Raw genomic sequence first — 18,965 nt, 5'->3', positions numbered from 1 at the left:
TGTCAGCACAGAGTCTGACGTGGGGCTTGAACTCATGGACAGTGAGATCAGGATCTGCGCCAAAGTTGGAGGCTTAACCCACTGAGCCACCCAGTTGCCCCTAAAATCTATCTTCTTACAGGCATCTGGCTGGCTCTGTCAGGAGAGCATGAAATTCTTGATTTGGGGGTTGTGAGTTTGAGTCCCTTGCTGGGTATAGAGATTACTAAAATAAATAAACAAAACTTTAAAAAACTACTAAATACGAAATTGTATCTTCCTATTTGTCTGTCTCGTCAAGCTGTAGGTTTTGAAGGCAGGCACTAAATTTAAGTTATCTGTACACTTTCGGTGCTTAGCATAGTGCCCGACACGTCCTAGGTATTCAATGAACAGATAATTAGATATTTAAGAAGTCAGGATTTTAAGACAGAAGGGCACAGAGATATAAGAGAGTAGCTCTGAATTTTCAGAGTTAGAAACGTGCTTTCAAATCCATTTCCTAACTGTGTGACTTCGAGTGAGACTTCATCTTTCTGAAGTTTTCCATATGAAGTTGTGGCAAGCATTAAAGGTCTGCAAAGTTCAGAGCAGATTGCCCGTGTAAGCTCCCAACATTAGTGACTGTTAGTGTCGCAGTTGTTTGCAGACAAGGGACACGGGGACTGTGGTAAATGCAGGTCACCAAGAGCCCCCGACTCATGGCCTCGTCTGGAACTTTGTAGTGCCCTTCCATTCTCACGCTAGATGCGGGCAAATGACTTGCTCTGGCTGATGGTAAACTTGATGCAGAGGTGTGGAAAAGACCGCTCATTTCTGACTCTTTCTTGGAACCCTGCCTGCAGGAAGGATGTGGGAGACCTGCAGAGGAGAGCCAAGGTATCCCAGTGGAATCCATTATAGATCGGTCATCCCCCAACTATTAGAGATGCATGAACAAGTCCCGGGAAGATCAGCCAGGTCGGTAAGACCACTCCTCCACTCCCAAGACTTAGGTGAAATAATAAGTGGTTGCTATTTTAAGCCACTAAGTTTGGGATGATTTGTTACCCAGCAATACTAGCTGATACAGGGGCCATGGGAGCCCTTGTCCTCAAAAATTGAAAGGCAAATAAGAGAGGAAGTCATGGTCTGCCAGGTTTTATTTGTAGAGTCTGGTGAACTTGAGCCAGAGAAAGCTGCAAACAAGTGTTTTGGGGAGCCATAGGGAAGGGACATTAGATGTAGGTCCCTCAGCAGACCCCGAGGGCACCCTTCACATGGAGGCAGGGAACACACGAGGCGGGAAGTGGCTGGAGGTCAGTCCAGGCAGGCAACAGCAAGGCTGCCACCAGAAGGGCGAGGCTTGAGGGGGAGGGCTTGCCTTAGCCTGGTGGCCTGTGGGTCTCAGATCCTGGGGTCATACACCCGCCCCATGAAGACAGGGAATTTGTGTTGCTGGTCCCAGATCAGGAAGAGGAAGGGCTGCTGCACTTCAAAGACTAGCAAATTGCGGGCCACGGAAACAGCCGAGGCCGCAGCCGCCTCCACCCCGGACTCCGTCAGCTCTAGCACGGCCTGGTGCTGCATCGCAGAAACCTGAAGATCCGTGTCATCTGTCAGCCCGCACAGGTTGAGGTCGTAAATAAAGTCAAAGAATTCTAGAGCAGACCAGAGAAAAACAAAGAGTCAAAGACCAGCAGGAGGGATGCCTGGCTGGCTCAGTCAGTAGAGCGTGCAATTCTGGATCTTGGGCTTGTGAGTTCGAGCCTCACATTGGGTGTAGAGATTATTGAAAGAAAGAAAGAAAGAAAGAAAGAAAGAAAGAAAGAAAGAAAGAAAGAAAGAAAGAAAGAGAAAGAAGGAAAGAGGAAGGAATAAGGAAAGAAGGAAAGAAAGGGAACAAGCAAGAGAAAGGAAGGAAGGAAGGAAGGAAGGAAGGAAGGCCGACCAGAATGAAAGCCTCAGCTGCTGAAGACATTTGTCCTATATTGTCTGGGTTAGAACCAAGCCCCAATACTCTCTTTGTCCACTTCCCTTGCTTGTCAAATTATATATTGTGCCTTCTGGTCCACTTTCTTAGATCCTGTAACAGTGGGCTGATCTTCACTCCAACTACCACCCTCTCCGAAGAGGTGAGAGGCCTTGCCACACCCCCCCACCAAAGAACATTGAGAAATGATATTCTTGCTTCCTTGGACCTTAGAAGTGAGGTCATACACCAGAAAGAGGTCATATGTTACCAAATGAGGTCATATACTAGGAAACAAGTTCACCTATTAGAGGGTTCTATAACAGAAAATGAAATGATATATCTGGACATGAGGTCAAAGATTTGGAAGTGAGGCCAAAAGTCAGGTAAGAGATCTCTGTTGCCTCCCCTAAACTCAGAAGCCTCCAGACTCTATTATGCAGATAGCTTCTTGCATAGTCCATGGGGTGGCTGCGTGTTGTGAAAGGTCCCTGGGGAAGGAGCATCCATAACCCATCCTGGGCACCTGTCCCGGTGTCTATGACACGATGAACCAGAGTAGGAATAGTCGAGATGGAGACCTGGGTTGATGTTCTTGTTCATTTCTAATGAGCTCAAGGGACCTTGGGTGAGTCATGTAAACACCAAGTCTCAATTTCCTCAATGATCCAATGGGATGATAGCATCTTCCCCTCTAACTCACAAGACTGAGGAATAACCTGAGATGATGGAGGTATAAAATATCCTAGAGAGTGCTAAACCACATCCTAAGGATACCCTCCTCTCCACCCCAATGGCCTCGGAGTAATCCTGAGCTGCCAGAGCTTACTTAGGTTCTCCACGACCGTCAGCAGGTCTTGCTTGCTCGTCACTTTGATGCGGGGTAGCGTCAGGAGAGTAGGCTGGAATTTGGTCATCTCCAGCTTCTTCATGACAGCCTTGAAGACAGTGGGGCTGAGAGCCCGTTCCAGGTCTTCAAGATGGTGTTTCGTGTTCTGGGGCACCAGGATCACCAAGCTGAGGTTGTGGGAGAGCTGCAGCTGCCCCACCTGGAGGGTAAGAGATGCGCCTTCTCAGCCTTCCGACCCCGGCTCTCCTGGCTCCCACCCCCTGCGTCCCGAGGCTTATCGTTGGTCTGCCACCATAGTCTGTGCTACCGCAGCAAGCCGCAGCCGGACCGAGGCTCCCAAGCTTGGCGACAAAACGGGGAGGCTGGCTGGGTGAACGGTGCCGGTCTAGCTCTGTGAGTTGCATCTCTGGCGAGATGCAGAGAGAATGAGTATGGCTTTCTGATCACACAGGCGGAGGACTATACCCTGACTCCGCTGCTGACTAGCTACACAATATAGGCAAGTAAGGGGGCACCTGGGTGGCTCAGTCGGTTAAGCGGCCAACTTCGGCTCAGGTCATGATCTCGCGGTCCGTGAGTTCGAGCCCCGCGTCGGGCTCTGTGCTGACAGCTCAGAGCCTGGAGCCTGTTTCGGATTCTGTGTCTCCCTCTCTCTGACCCTCCCCCATTCATGCTCTGTCTCTCTCTGTCTCAAAAATAAACATTAAAAAAAAATTTAAAAAAAAAACAATATAGGCAAGTAAGTTGATCTGAGCCCTGTTCCCTTCCCCTCCACTGTGCTGTGCATAATGTATATAACAGAGTCATCACATCAGTCCTTTTATTTATGTGTTTAATTTTTTAAAAATATTTTTGAGAGAGAGAGAGAGAGAGTGAGTGCATGAGCTGGGGAGGGGCACAGTGAGCGAGGAATCCAAAGTAGCTGTCAGCTACTTCTGAACGATCAGCAAGGAGCCTGAGATGGGGCTCAAACCCACAAACCATGAGATCATGACCTGAGCCGAAGTCAGATGCTTAACCAACTGAGCCACCCAGGTGCCCCAAATGCTTATTTATTTTTGAGAGAGAGAGAAAGTGGGGGAGGGGCAGAGAGAGAGGGGAACAGAGGATCTGAAGCAGGCTACGTGCTGACAGCAGAGAGTCCGCCGTGGGGCTCGAATTCACGATCTGTGAGATCATGACCTGAGGCAAAGTCAGAGGCTTAACCAACTGTGCCACCCAGGTGCTCCAGATCAGTCCTTTGAAGGACGTTTTAAAAATTTTTAAGATATCTTTACACCCACCATGGGGCTTGAACCCACAACTGTAAGATCAAGAGTCACATGCTCCAAAGACTGAGCCAGTCAGGCGCCCCAGTCCTTTTAAAGACTTTTGGTGGCTCTTTATTGTCTATGAGATTAAGTATAAATCTCTTCGTGTGGCATTTGAGATTGTGTACAAGCTGATCCTAGCTTACCTGTCAAGCTTGCCATTAAAAGGACTTCCAACTGGTGGTCAGACAGAAGTGTGACACAAGTACAGGACCCATAGGTCTAATATAGAGGGGCTCTCAACCCAGGGTGAATTTGCTCCCAGTGGACACTTGACAATGTCTAGACACATTTTGGTTGTGACAATTGGAAGGGAGGGGACCCACAGTGCTGCTGGCATCTAGCGGTAGAAGACAGGGATGATGCTAAAATCTACACAGTGCCCAGGATAGCCCCTCATAACAGAATTATCTAACCCGAAATGTCAATAGTGCCAAGGTTGAGAAACCATAGTCTAATAGGATGTAAGAGACTATAATTACAAGGGCACCATGGTTGAGGTTGGGATAGGAATGAGAAGAATCTAGAATGCAGAATTCAACTGGGCAATAAAGAAATTAATGGAAACCCATCGATTGATGGAATGCAAAATAATGGCCCGGAAGAAACTGGCGATAAGCTGATATCAACTGAAGAACACGGACAAAGGCTCCCTGTTGGCATAGGCACTGAATAGGGCAGACTCATCTGGAAATGGATACCCTTCAGGTCCTGGGTACAGACCTTGAATCTCTTACCATAAGATTACCATGTTGTGGTCTTAAATTTTCAAGCCAGTAACCCTTGTATTCCTGAATCGGTAAATCTAACCTCCTTAGTTGGGTAAATGTTCTTGAGTCCCAGTAAGCCTTAGAATTAAGTACGAGTTTAACAAAGTAAATCAACTCCATAGTATTAACATCAGAGTATATTCAGGGTGGTTGGTGTGTTCATTATTCAAAATGGTGTTTATAATTTTTAAGAGAACAGACATCGGGGCGCCTGGATGGCTCAGTCGGTTGAGCATCCAACTTCAACTCAGGTCAAGATCTCACGGCTCGTGGGTTCGAGCCCCACACTGGGCTCTATGCCAACAGTGTGAAGCCTGCTTCAGATTGTTTCTCCCTCCCACCCTCTCTCTGCCCCTCCCCCGCTCATGCTCTTCCCCATTCTCTCTCTCAAAAATAAATAAACATTAAAAATATAATAAATAAATAAACTCATAAGAGAATCAGACATCTTAGTTTTATGCTTTTAAGCAAAAAAAAAAAGGTGTAGGATAATTAAATTTGAGAATGATATTGAGATGTTGGTGGAAAGTTGATTTACTCTTCAAATTCAATTTTTACTTTACAGTAAGATTTAGGTGCTTGGAAAGATCCAGGCAACAGGGGGGTTGTAATTCAGCCCTGATGGGTATCTGGCAGGCTTAAAAAGAAAATCAAGTATATTAAACTTATAAAGTATTTTTATAAAGCAAAATATATGGACAAGCTCAAATTGCTTGTGGAAATATGAACCATATTTGTAAATGGAATAAATAGTTTAAAGGAGTTTAATCTGGCGGCGCCTGGGTGACTCAGTCAGTCAAGTGTCTGACTTGGTTTAGGCTCAGGTCATGGTCTTGTGGTTCATGAGTTCGAGCCCCACGTTGGGCTCCACGCTGACAGTGCAGAACCTGCTTGGGATTCTCTATCTCTCTGCCCCTCCCCTGTGCATGCTTGCTCTCTTTCTCTCTCTCTCAAAACAAAAACAAAAACAAAACACAAAACCAGAAACTTCTGGGATCCGTATTCAATCTTCCCACCCTTCCCATCCGTTGACATTTTACCATTCAATTTCTGCTAAGGAACATATGCCATTTAACACATGCACACACGTGCACTTACCACGCACATGCACACACAGCTATACCTACCCATACCCACGTACATCTACATACGCATGCTATACACACGACTTAACTAAGCCACCAGGGTCTCCTGGTGGGTTGACGAGAAAAAGAAACAGATGGACAGACTCACTTTTTGACATTCGAAGCAGTGGAGATGAAGAAACTTTTAGAATCCTGCTTTCCAGCCTAAAATAAACCATGCCTGCCTCGGCCAAGCTAGAGAGGGGAAAAGCAGAAAAGACAGGGTGGAAATACAGATGGAAGGAGTAGAAATGAGGAGTTCATAAGGGTGTGCCCCACACCGATGGGGGCCGTGGCATAAAAGACACCAGGACCTGCCACAGGCTCTGAAACGAGAGTGGGAAGGGCCCAGAACATACCTTGGCTTTCAAAGTCGGGTCAGTGAAATGGGCCACCGGGTATTTCTTGCTGTTCATCATGGATGCTTTTATCACAGAGGATTTGAGGTAAAAGGGCTCCATCCTGGTTCTTTTTGGATCAAAGGTTGTCTTCCACTTGGCTAGAGGGAAGGGGAAGGAGAATTACTCTAAGCAGGTGGGCAAGGGATGACGAGGAGCTCCAAGCCCTGTTGGCAAGGGGTGGGCCGGGCACAAGGGGGTCCAGCTGTGGAACTTGGGGTTGCGTGGGCTTTCAAGGCAGGAAGAGGGAAAGGACTCAGGGCAGAAAGACCGCGTGGCTCAAGGCTCCCTTACCACTCAGGTAGACGGCGTTGAGGAAGACCAGGCAGGTGTCAGAGGGCAGGCTGTCCAGCAGCTGCGTGATCTTGTGGTTGGTCTTCTCCGCCACCCAGGTGTTGATGAGCTCCGTATTGACATCACTGTCGTTTCCCAGGACTGTGGGTCTGCTGCCATAGAGGTTCTGAGAGGCATTCACAAAGGTGTCTCTTACGGCCAGGTCTGGGGGGCGGGAGGCAGGTGGAGAGAGGGAGGCATGAGTCCCCTGAACATCCTCTGCCTTCTAGGAGCAGGCTGTGAGAGGGAACGCGTTTCCTATTGCTCTCAGCTCGCCACAGCGAACGCGGCAGGCTGGAGCAGGGGGCCAGCCTGCTCCTCTTACAGACACGACAGTGGAGGCCCCGAGAAAGCCAGCCCTGAACTGAAGGCAGGACCCATCCGAGGCCCTTGCTGTCTCTCCTTGCCGTGTGGTTGTAGCTCGGCAAAATAACTCTTCTGAGATATTAACTTCCATTCGTCAGTGTTTTCCCTACTCTCTCCCCTGAATTCAGCAGGGAATGGACTCTGCTTCTCGGTGTCAGTGGAAACCCGTGAGATTTCCTGGCTTTTCTTCTCTAAAGTTCAAGTCCACTAAAGAAAATAGTGTTTGGGGGAGCCTGGGTGGCTCAGGCGGTTGAATGTCCGACTCTCGATTTCGGCTCAGGTCATGATCTCACGATTCATGAGTTTGAGCTCTGCCTCGGGCTCTGCGGTGACACTGCAGAGTCTGCTTGGGATCCTCTCTCTCTGTTCCTCCCCTGCTTGTGCTCTCTCTTTCTCTCTCAAAATAAATAAATAAATAAATAAATACTTTAAAAAAGCGGGGGAAATAGTGTTTGAAGAGTAATTTTTCTTGGACTAAATAGATAACATCAAATGCAGTTGTGTTTTCTACCAATCTAGCAAGACAGAGGATTGAGTGGATTTGTAGCAAATAAGTAAATGCAGTGTTTCTTGAACACCTCTGAGACAATTTTGCCCATCTCTAAAAACAGGGTATTTTTTTTTTTAAGATAATGGGCTGATGGCTGAGTTTCCTTTGTTTCTTCTTCTTCTTCTTTTTTTGTTTTGCTTCCCTGTGTTTTCTGTTTTTTACAATGAGTAAGTATTGATTTTTAAGTTTAAAAAAGTGGTGCCTGGGTGGCTCAGTTGGTTGAGTGTTTGACTTCAGCTCAGGTCATGATCTCACAGTTCGCAGGTTCGAGCCCCAAGTCAGGCTCTGTGCTGACAGTTTGGAGCCTGGAGCCTGCTTTGGATTCTGTGTCTCCCTTTCTCTCTGCCCCACCCCCACTTGTGCTCTGTCTCTCTCTGTCTGTCTCTGAAACAAATGAACATTAAACATTTTTAAAACAAGTTTAAGAAAAACAGGAAAAAGTTTTCCCTTTAAAGAAGGGGGTCAGACTAGATCTGTAGTTTTCAAACCTCTTTAAGGAGCAGAACTGTGGTTTCAAATAGTCATGTCTGAAGCCCACAGTTAAAAGGGTTCTGGTGGAAGCTGGGGGAGGGCTCGGAGCCTGGCTGGCCCCATCTGCCCCCCACCCCCACAGCTGGTACCCCACCCACAACTCAGCCTCCCTGATCACCCCCCTAACTTTCACCACGACCCCTGAAGCTGCTCAGCAGAACCCCAGGGCTCTGAGGAAGAAAATTTGAAAGTAACTGTATTACATCATTTTGGAAGCTTATTAACCTTATTACATACTCAATAATGCAATATATGTAAATGACCACAAATTCACAGAACACAAAAGTGTAAACAACTACAAGTCTCAAGTCTCCCCTGACCCAGATTAATAAAAAATTTTCAACTTGAGGGGCACCTGGGCGGCTCAGTCGGTTAAGTGTCTGACTTGTGGTTTTGGCTCAGGTCATGATCTCATGGGGTTCATGAGTTCAAGCCCCACCTCAGGCTCTCCCAACTCCGGATTCTCTCTCTCTCTCTCTCTCTCTCTCTCTCTCAAAATAAATGAATAAACTTAAAAGAATTTTTTTTTTAACTTGAGCTCTCTGGTCCTATCTATGGATAAATGCAGAAGGCCATTCTTAATCTAATCAGGGTTGATGCATGGAAATGACTTGCCCAAGGCCTTACCAGGAGAACCATCCAGCACCTAGAGCCAAATGGCATTCCTGCTGAGGCTCTCACCTGCTTTGCAGTCCATTGCTGATGTTCTAGCTTTAATGTTCCCTCCAGCCTCTTTCCCCAGGTCCCCCTCAGAATCCTCTCCAATCCCTGCTTAGCAGCTGTTGTCTTCTCCCAGGAAACTCACCCGGGCTGTGGAAGATCTGAGAGAATGAATTGAAGCCTTTGGATGTGAAGGCCTTCATGGCCTGGTGGACACAGGCAAAGTCCTCGGGGTAGGAAAGGAGGCTCTCCAGGTTTCTCTTGGTGCTGTCCCCAGCGCCTACGACCAAGGGCAGAAATGAGAGAGAACTGCAGGAACGGGGGACCCACCATTCAGGACTAGGATTGAGAGACCAGGCTGGAATTACGGGGGGCGGGTGTTGTTTCTTGCTTTGAAGGGAATCGCAAATCATCTGAGTGGGAGCGACTGTTTCGAAAGATAATTCCTATGTCAAAGACAGTGGTGGGGGAATTGGGAATAATCACAGATAAGCTTTTCCAAGGCTTTGAATACTCTCCATTTTTCTACCTAATTTTAATCCCACACGTCACGGAAGGCCTAGTCCAATCACTGCCTGTTTCACACGTACTATTACTTAGTTGGTTTGGGTTTACAAAGGTTTACCGCATAGGCAGGGACACTGGCTCACTCATAAGAGGAGACACCAGAGAATCACAAAACAGCATAGATGTTTGGGGGCACCTGGGTGGCTCACTTGGTTAAGCATCTGACTCTTGATTTCAGCTCAGGTCATGATCTCATGGTCCGTGACTTCAAGCCCCAAGTCAGGTTCTGCGCTGACAGTGTAGAGCCTGCTTGGGATTCTCTCTCTCTGTCCCTCTCCTGCTCTCTCCCTCCCTCTCAAAATAAACAAATAAACTTAAAAATTAAAAAAAAAAAGAGCATAGACGTTCAATACCCTTTCAGTTATTCATTATTAGATGTTCATTGTGCCCCTCTTCTGTGCAGTAACAGATAAAATTTATGGAACACTCTAGGGGGTGTAGATAGAGGTTAATCCCATGGGACTTAATAGCATCTCTCAGGAAGGCAGAGGATTAACATTTTTTTGACCTCCCTCTGAGCCAGGCACTAAGCTATCTGCTTTCTTTTTTGGAGTAGGTACAACCATCTCCATTTCACACCTGAGGACTCAGGCTCAGGGAAGTTAAGGAGCCTGCCAAGGTCACACAGCCAGAAAGCACCATCAGCATGATTCTATTCTACGTCTATCAGTCATGGCTTCACCTTCCTTACCGCCTTACCCTGAACCAAGGCTGGTGACTGGAACTTTGCTTTCTATGTTCCTGTGTCGAAAATCATATGACTTCACTCATATGAGGACTTTAAGAGATAAAACAGATGGACATAAGGGAAGGGAAACAAAATATAAAAATAGGGAGGGGGACAAAACAGAAGAGACTCATAAATATGGAGAACTGAGGGTTACTGGAGGGGTTGTGGGAGGGGGATGGGCTAAATGTGTAAGGGGCATTAAGGAATCTACTCCTGAAATCATTGTTGCACTATATGCTAACTTGGATGTCAATTTAAAAAAAAAAATAAAAAATGTATGTTCCTGTATCGTCCGTGGGGTTTTATAGGCCACGGTGCCTATCAAATCACTGTTAGCTGAAGGCATACATGAATGCTCAAGAATGAAAGGTTACCCTCCCCCCAAACGTAGCCCATTTTTATAGCTTCCTCCCTGAGGCATCGGGGGTTTGTAGGCATCTGGGTGGGGGACCCTCCTGGGAGGGGCCAACGTACAACTTGGAGAGAACTTTGTCAGGTTCTTACCAAGCAGGACCTGAGTTAGGAGACTGGCAATGCTGAATGGAGAAAAGGCCATGTTGGTCTCCACCTTCTTAATTGCTGAGAAGGCATGGTAGAGCTTCACCGAGAAGTCCATCAAAGCCTCTCCCAACTTGGACTCTGCTGACTGACTCTCCACGTCAGAGCAGGAAGTATCAGGCCCCGGACAGAAGGGTGCCGTAGTGGGCTCGGTAGTGGGCTCGGTAGTGGGCTCAGTAGTGGGCTCGGTTGTGGGCTTAGTCGTGGGCTCGATCGTGGGTTGAGTAGTGGACTGGATGAAGGGCTGACGGGTGGATTCAAAAGCAGTATTAGTTGTTTCAACGGTCGAGCTGGTTTTCAACAAGGTGGAAGAGTCCTCGGTGTGCTGAATGGATACATCCTTGGGAATCTCTCCCTCCAAGATGTGTTCTTCGCTTTCTCCTTGCCGGCTCTCTGCCGTGGAGCTCTGGCTAGGAACACTCAGATCTGAGAAGGCTCTAACCTGCGGTTTGAGAAACGGAGTTTCATTTTTCCGGCCACGAAACACAGTCCCCCTTAAACACTCAAAGCGGGAAGGGAAGGGGGGGGGGGGGCTGTGGAAAACGTCCTGTACTGGAGAATAACTGCTGGAAAAACCTGGTGGGTAAGGGGCCTGCCTGAAGCTGCCAACCACTAGTTTTTCCAGAGAAGGGGCAATGCAGGAGCCGGTGGGGGCAGGGGTGGAGGCGGGGATAATCTCCGCAAAGGTAAGGAGCAGACAGGGACTCTGTTAACTCTGGGCAAACACTGCCTTACGGGAAGTGCCGTAAGTTGGCAAATGCCAACTGCCATTTGTCTATGTTCTTGCAATTTCTTCTTCTTTTTTTTAATGTTTACTTATTTTTGAGAGAGAGAGCGGAAGCAGAGGAGGAGCAGAGAGAGAGGGAGACGCAGAGGGAGCTCCAGGCTCTGAGCTGTCAGCATGGAGCCCAACGTGGGGCTCGAACCCGCGAACCGTGAGATCTCATGACCTGAGCCAAAGTCGATGCTTAACCGACTGAGCCACCCAGGCGCCCCTCTTGCAATTTCTTTTAGGTATCGGCCTGTCTCAGCTCACCTGCCAGGCCAATATAGATATTTGAGCTCGTGATCTTTGCGTGAGAACTGTGGTTTTTCAAATTGTGGGTTGCAAGCCGTTACAGTAGTGCCTACTGAAAACCCCCAGCGTTCCAAAAGAAAGGAAGGGAGGAGGAAGAAATAGTATAGACCAGTGGCTCTCAGTTCGAGACCATTTTAATCCCTGGGAACTTTTGGCAATGTCTGGAGGCAGTTTTGGTTATCTTACAGGAGGGAAGGGGATTGGGGGGTAGGGTGGAGTTGCTAATGGCCATCTAGTGGGTAGAAACCGGGGATACTGCAAAGCGTCCTCCAGTGCACAGGATAGCCCTTCCTACTGAATTATTCAGCCCCAAATGTCATGGCTATTATCCCATCTCACTGATAAAAGAAACTGATGCTGAGATATTCAGTAACTAACCCAGGGTCTCACAGAAGCTGATGATTCGACTCTGATTCCAGATCCCTCGCTCATCATAGGGCAGCACCTGCTGATTCTCTAATGGCACTTCCCAGGCCAACTTCCACACTCGACCATCCCTGCACAGACGCGCAAAGCAAGCGCCTACCTTCCTCCTGACTCCCACACCGCTGGGACCTCTCGCTGCGATCGGCCCCCACCCAGACCCCCGGAGTGTTTTCACGGGTGCAGCCCCGAGAGAACCAGGGTCTCAGCAGCCGGGCCCCACCCCACCCCGCAGCTCAGTTTGCCACCATAACCCCCGGCTTCTAGATCACAGATGCTGTCCATCTCCTGGCCCTCTCTGACCCTCCCGCTCTATTCTCCACTTTATAAACCATCACAGGTAAGCTCGGGGAAGGGACTTGCTCAAGGCCACCCCAAATGGTGGGCAGCGGGCCGGGATTAGAACCTGGCTCCTGCCTCGCTCTCTCCGAACCCCGGGGGCAAGGACCACACTTGCTGATGCCAAGAGGAGCTCTCTTCGTTCTCCGGGCCTGGAACGGTTAAACCTCAACCCCCTTCCCCCTCCCCCCCCCCCCACGTCCCTTCGAAGGGACCACTCACCCCAGCCAGCAGCAGCAGCAGCAGGAGGGTCAGCGAGGTCAGCCTGGAGGCCATCTGGGCGGCGGCGTCAGCCGGGACCTGCGGAGCCAGCCGGCGTTGCAGTCAGCGCCCAGCCCTGGGGCCCTGGGGGCTTCCACCCCACAGCACCTTCCACCCACCCTGGGCCCGCCCCCATTCGGTTCCCGGCCTTAGCCCCTCAGCGCGAATCCCCTCCTCCTTCTCCTCCTCCTCTCCCAGGCTCCTCCCCCTGTTTTGTTTTCCCCAAACCGCTTCCCTTTCCCGGCACCGGCTGGCCCTTCCTTCCCCCTCCCAAGGCCGGGTCTCCATCCATCTGTTCCATCCAGAATCCGGCTTTAAAGCCTAACAATGACGCTAGAGGCAGGGGGAAGCAGGGGAGGTCCAGAGGGGGCTGGGTACCACAGCTCAGGCGGGAGCAGGAGGGGGGTACGGTGGGGGGTTACGGTTGGGGGGGGGGTAGAGAGGGGCACTGAGGGGAGGGGGTAACGGGAGGAGGGGAACGGAAGTCTTCAGTGGAAGCAAGTCTATAGAAACTTCAGAGATAAAAGGGGGGCAAGAAACCAGGGAAGGGAAAGGAGACGAAGACACCCCACTCCCCACCCCACCCCCCCGCATCCCTGCGCCCCCCACCCCCCATCACCAAACCTGCTCCAAACTCCTGGACGCTGGGCAGCTTCAGTGCAGACTGAGTGGATAGTCCCGCAGGGTCAGGGAGGTGGGGTGCGTGGTGGGGTTGGTCTTGGCTATTGGCTGGCTCAGGACACTGCCCAGTTACAAATTAAGGATGATTGATCGCCGCTGTGAGTTCCCGTAAATGGGGATGGGACGGACCACTCGGTCGGGCTTCGTGGGGCCGGGCCAGATTTCAGCCCCAAGCCCCTTGGGAGCCCGGGGTGGAGAAGCTTGGGTGCAAGTTCTCAGCCCTACACACCCAAAGTTCCTCTTCCGTCTTCATGGGTCCTGATGAAACTGCATAGACCCAGAATATACTCCATGGTTTACAAGCAACCAGCTTTTGGGGAATTGCTCAGCTCTGCTAATCCTCAAAGTAACCCTTTGGAAATCGGTCTCATTGTGCCCGTTTGGTAGTTTAAAAACCTGAGCCTTGGAGCAGTTAAATGTCTGGCCTGTAATCCCCCGCACTTGGAAAATAGCCTGGACTCTGACCTAAATCCCCTCAAGTCCTGAGCTCGGCCCTGTTCTCCCGTGTGCTGTGCGGGTGTCGTGCTTCGCCGCTGGAGACCTGGAATGAGTGGTTCTTCGCTCGTAGAACAGGCGAGGGATCCGCGAGGCCGCCAGCCCAGCAAGCATTCATTCCCCTTATGCCTGGGCAGATGGTTGGGTGTGAGGCCAGTGTGGCCTGGGAACCAGCAGACCTGGCGGTGAGGCCTGGCTTGCTGTGTGACCCCCAAGTTGTTTCCCCCTCGCACCAAGCCCTCCTCTCTGGGTTGCCAGATAAAATACAGGAAGCCCTGTTACATTTGAATTTCAGATAAACAACCAAAAAAAAAAAAAAAAATTCTTAGGAAGTATGTTCCAGGCAATATTGGGAAATACTTAAATTTTTTTTTTCCTCCTGGGGCGGCTGCATGGCTCATTTAAGCGTCCGACTGCGGCACAGGGCATGATCTCACAGTTCGTGAGTTCGAGCCCCACATTGGGCTCTCTCCTGTCAATGCAGAGCCTGCTTTCCATCCTCTGTCTCCCTCTCTCTGTGCCCCTCCCCTGCTCACTCTCTCTCTCTCTCTCTCTCTCAAAAAAAAAAAATAAATAAATAAATAAATAAATAAACATTAAAAAGTAATAATAATATTTTTTGGTCCCTTATCTGAAATTCAAAATTAACTGGGCATTCTGTATTTTATTTGCTAATTCTGGCAACCCTTCCCTCTTTGCCCAACAAGGTCTCTGATATGGCTGTAAAGTTCTATGATCATCTCACTGCTGGGCCAGTCCTGTTTAGAACAGTGAGGAAAGTTAGCTGCTAGCTTCAGAACTGCTATCGTAAGGGACTGCCCAAGGACAGGACGAGAGAATATGTGTGCGTCTCCTTGGGGGTCATTGGAAAAGACCCATAAAGACTGTGCTTTGCTGGTGGTCCACTTCCTATGGCCACTTGGGAACCCCCTCAGCCATGGGGGAGTTCCTTCACCACAAGGGCACAGAGGATGCCACTTCCCCATCCCCAGGCCCAAGCTGGGGGCCTGGGACACACACTGAGCTTGTGGATTCTGGGAAATTGGGTCAGCCAAACAAAAAGAAGGTGGTGGAAAGCAACCTCATTCATCCTTGTTAATTTTCATGACACCTATGAAGTGGGTGCTCATATTAATCTCATCTTAAATTTAAAAAAAGAGAGGGGCGAGGAGCCTGGGTGGCTCAGTCAGTTAAGCCTGCAACTCTTGATTTTGGCTTAGCTCATGATCTCACCAACGGTGAGATCTTAAGACCCGCCTCTCTGTGTTAACAGCACTCAGCCTGCTTGGAATTCTCTCTCCTTCTCTTTCTTCCCCTCCCTCCAAATAAATAAACATTAAAAAAAAAAAAAAAAAAAAAAAAGAGGACATGTCCTGGAGTGCCTGGGTGGCTCAGTTGGTTAAATGGTTAAGCGTCTGACTTTGGCTCAGGTCATGATCTTGCTGTTCATGAGTTCAAGCCCTGCCTTGGGCTCTGTGCTGACAGGTCAGAGTCTGGAGCCTGCTTCACATTCTGTGTCTCCCTCTCTCTCTGCCCTTCCCCTGCTCATGCTCTGCCTCTCTCTCTCTCTCTCTCTCTCTCTCTCTCAAAAATGAATAAACATTAAAAAAATAAATAAAATTAAAAAGAGAGAGAGAGTGGCACTTGGAGGGCTCAGTCAGTTGAGCACCTGACTTTTGATTCTGGCTCAGGTCGTAACCCCAGGGTCTTGGGATAGAGTCCCGCATCAGGCTCCGTGCTGAGTGTGGAGCCTGCTTAAGATTCTCTCTCCTTCTGCCCCTCTCCCCTGCTCATGCTCTCTCTTCTAAAATTAAAACCAAAAAAAAAATTTTTTTTTTTAAGAAGAGAGAGACTCATAGAAATTAATCGATCCATTCAACATCACATAGCAAGTAAGTGACGAGCCAGGATACGGAACAAGTCTGTCTGAACCACAAATCCTGATGAATCCTTGTAAAAAGAGGTAGACACCAGGGGTTAACCTGAAGCAGGCACCAGAGTGAACATCTCCCGTCCGGCAGCCAGAGGGTGGTGGTCTGTGGACCAGTCTCTGGGTGGAGAAGGCCCGGTGGAGACGTTTGCCCAGTCTGTGGGTCTACCTCCTCAGCCATCTCGGCTCTCTGGCCACTCTGGACATTCAGAGGGTGTCTTTGCTTTGTGGAGATTCTCCTGTCCGATGAGGTTGATATTAAAGCTGAAGATCTTCCCTGGCTGAGGACATTAGCATTTTTCCCCAAGACGAATGGCCTGCGGTTGACTTAATTAGGACATTTGCAGAATTTCTCACTAGTATGGGTGTTCAGATAGCCAATCAGCTCAGGGCTGTGAACTCAGACCAACCCTGGGGGGGCAGGTCTAGGGTTTCTCTGCCTTGAGAACCTTCCCTTCTGGTGGGGACCTCTTCCCCCATATTGATATGCACATGGCTTCTCCCCACTTGGGTATCCTGGGTGAGGTTCAAGTTCTCATTAAACCTCTTTCTCTAGAGAGAATTTTATCACGTTGGGCATTTTATCAGGTTTTGAATATTTTTCTTCCAGTTGGTCCTCAGATAGTAGAAGTACAAGTTACGTGGATGAACTCTTGCTCAAAATCTATGCACCTATAGTTTCTCCTCTGAAGAAAAATGAACCAAAATTTGGACCCGGGGCAGAGGAATCAGGGTCATCTTATTCTCAGAACACAGAGACTTGTTCAAGTGACTATTTTCTCCCATGGACAGTACACAACTGATACCACCTTAGATGCAGAGAGAAGTGCGTTGATTACATATGAAGAAGGCCTTGGGGGGCTCCTGGGTGGCTCAGTTGGTCGAGTGTCCGACTTCGGCTCAGGTCATGATCTCACCTCTCCCGAGTTCAAGCCCCACGTCCGGCTCTGCACTGACAGCTCAGAGCCTGGAGCCTGTTTCAGATTCCGTGTCTCCCTCTCTCTCTCTGCCCTTCCCCCTCTGTTTCTGCCCCTCCCCCATTCGTACACTGTCTCTCTGAAAAATAAATAAACATTAAAATAACTAAGGGGAAAAAAAAAAGGAATGCCTTGGGTATTAGGGCACCAACCTCTCTTCAGAACCTGGCTGAAGAATACCATTCTAGGGGAAGAAAAATTTGCTTTGACTTCTTATTTACTATGGATCAGGGTCCAGAATCTTTCATGTCGGATATTGACCTGCCAAAATGGGTAAGATGCAAATGCTTTTCTCTGGTATTTTTTTTCAATTAAAAAAATGTTTATTTATTTTTGAGACAGAGCTCAAGTGGGGGAGGGGCAGAGAGAGAGGGCGACACAGAATCTGAAACAGGCTCTGAGCTGTAAGCACAGAGCCCGATGCAGGGCTCAAACCCACGAACCGTGAGATCATGACCTGAGCCCAAGTCGGACGTTCAACTGACTGAGCCACCCAGGCGCCCCGCTTTTCTCTGGTATCGAAGAAGGTAAAATAGAAACATTTGGAAGAGACAGTAATGATAACCCCAAAGATTGTGGTCTTCTTGCATGGTAAGGCAGTAGCCACTTCCATCGTCGACTTAGGTTCTTCGTCCAGAATTCTCTTTTTCTTTGAGAGTGTGCGTGTGAGCTCGTGCATGTGCACACACGCACGGACACGTAGTTTTTTGCATCCTTCTTTGAACCCGCTTTGTCATCCTGATGTTTGTTTCCTTAATATTCTCACTGTGAATCTGTGTGAGAACGATGGTGATGTTGCTACCATCTTGAAACGTGGGTGGTGGCTTCCCCTTTTGTGAAGCTATTGTTGCTCTGTAATTGAAGGTGGACCACTGATGGGCCCTTGTCTCGTATTTCCTGCAAACAGAGTCCTCTCTGGGGGAAGGCACAGGTGTGGCAGCCATGAGTGAGGAGAGGTTCCTGCTGCCGGGGCTCCCCTGACATCTTCCCTCATTCCCTTTCTCAGTCAGCCCCACGCGGGCTCTTTCCTGCTCACCCTTCCAGAGACTGAGCCACCCTGGGAACCCCTCATTCACAGGACCTTTCTCCAAAAGACCCTCTTCTCAGATATTAGCACTCCTGTGATCACGGCAGCACTATTCGCAATAGCTAAGATGTGGGAACAACCTAAAACGTCCATCAACAGATGGCTGGATAAAGAAAATGGGATATGTACATGCAACCGATTACTATTCAGCCTTAAAAAAGAAGGGAATCTTGGGCACCTGGGTGGCTCAGTCAGTTAAGCGTCCGACTTGGGCTCAGGTCACAATCTCAAGGTTTGTGACTTTGAGCCCTGCATCGGGCTCTGTGCTGAGAGCTCGGAGCCTGGAGCCTGCTTTGGATTCTGTGTCTCCCTCTCTCTCTGCCCCTCCCCTGCTCACGCTCTGTCTCTCTCTGTCTCTCAAAAATAAATAAATGTTTTTTGTTTCTGTGTTTAAAAGAAGGGAATTCTGCTATTTGCCACAACACGGATGGGCCTTGGGGACATTATGCTGAGTGATAGAAGTCAAACAGAGAGGGACAAATACCACATGATTCCACTTCTTTTTTTATTTTTTTTAAATTTTATTTAAATTCCTTAGTTAGCATACAGTGTAGTATTGGTTTCAGGAGTAGAATTTAGTGAATCATCATTTACATACAACACCCAGTGCTCTTAGTCACAAGTGCCCTCCTTAATGCCCATCACCCATTTAGCCCACCCCCCCCCCCAGCAACCCTGTTTGTTCTCTGTATTTGAGAGTCTCTTATGATTTGCTTCCCTCTCTGTCTTTTATTATTTTTTTTATGTTTATTTATTTTTGAGAGAGAGAGAGAGAGAGCACGCAGGGGAGGGGCAGAGAGAGAGGGAGACACAGAATTCAAAGCAGGTTCCAGGTTCTGAGCTGTCAGCACAGAGCCCGACGCGGGGCTCAATCCCACGAACCGCGAGATCGTGAACTGTGTGAAAGTCAGACACCCAACTGACTGAGCCACGCAGGTGCCCCTGTTTTTATCTTATTTTAGTTTTCCTTCCCTTCCCCTATGTTCATGTGCTGTGTTTCTTAGTTTCCACATGTGA

At 48.8% G+C, this 18,965-nt stretch overlaps 1 protein-coding gene across 1 annotated transcript; it reads right to left on the bottom strand.

Annotated features, from left to right (window-relative positions):
• Positions 1-1,103: 1,103 nt before the first annotated feature.
• On the bottom strand, positions 1,104-14,006 carry SERPING1 (serpin family G member 1). Its single transcript, XM_043581172.1, has 8 exons — positions 13,403-14,006; positions 12,740-12,817; positions 10,624-11,119; positions 8,968-9,102; positions 6,677-6,880; positions 6,344-6,483; positions 2,760-2,979; positions 1,104-1,619 (listed from the first exon to the last, which is right to left on the bottom strand). Exons 2-8 carry the CDS (start codon positions 12,791-12,793, stop codon positions 1,366-1,368), a joined length of 1,503 nt encoding a protein of 500 aa, XP_043437107.1. The 5' UTR covers positions 12,794-12,817; positions 13,403-14,006; the 3' UTR covers positions 1,104-1,365.
• Positions 14,007-18,965: the final 4,959 nt, after the last annotated feature.

This window comes from Prionailurus bengalensis, chromosome D1 (genome assembly GCF_016509475.1).
Source record: "Prionailurus bengalensis isolate Pbe53 chromosome D1, Fcat_Pben_1.1_paternal_pri, whole genome shotgun sequence".
Taxonomy (NCBI): domain Eukaryota; kingdom Metazoa; phylum Chordata; class Mammalia; order Carnivora; family Felidae; genus Prionailurus; species Prionailurus bengalensis.
Note: the sequence above shows the minus strand (reverse complement) of the source record. Positions and strands in the feature narration are given on the sequence as shown.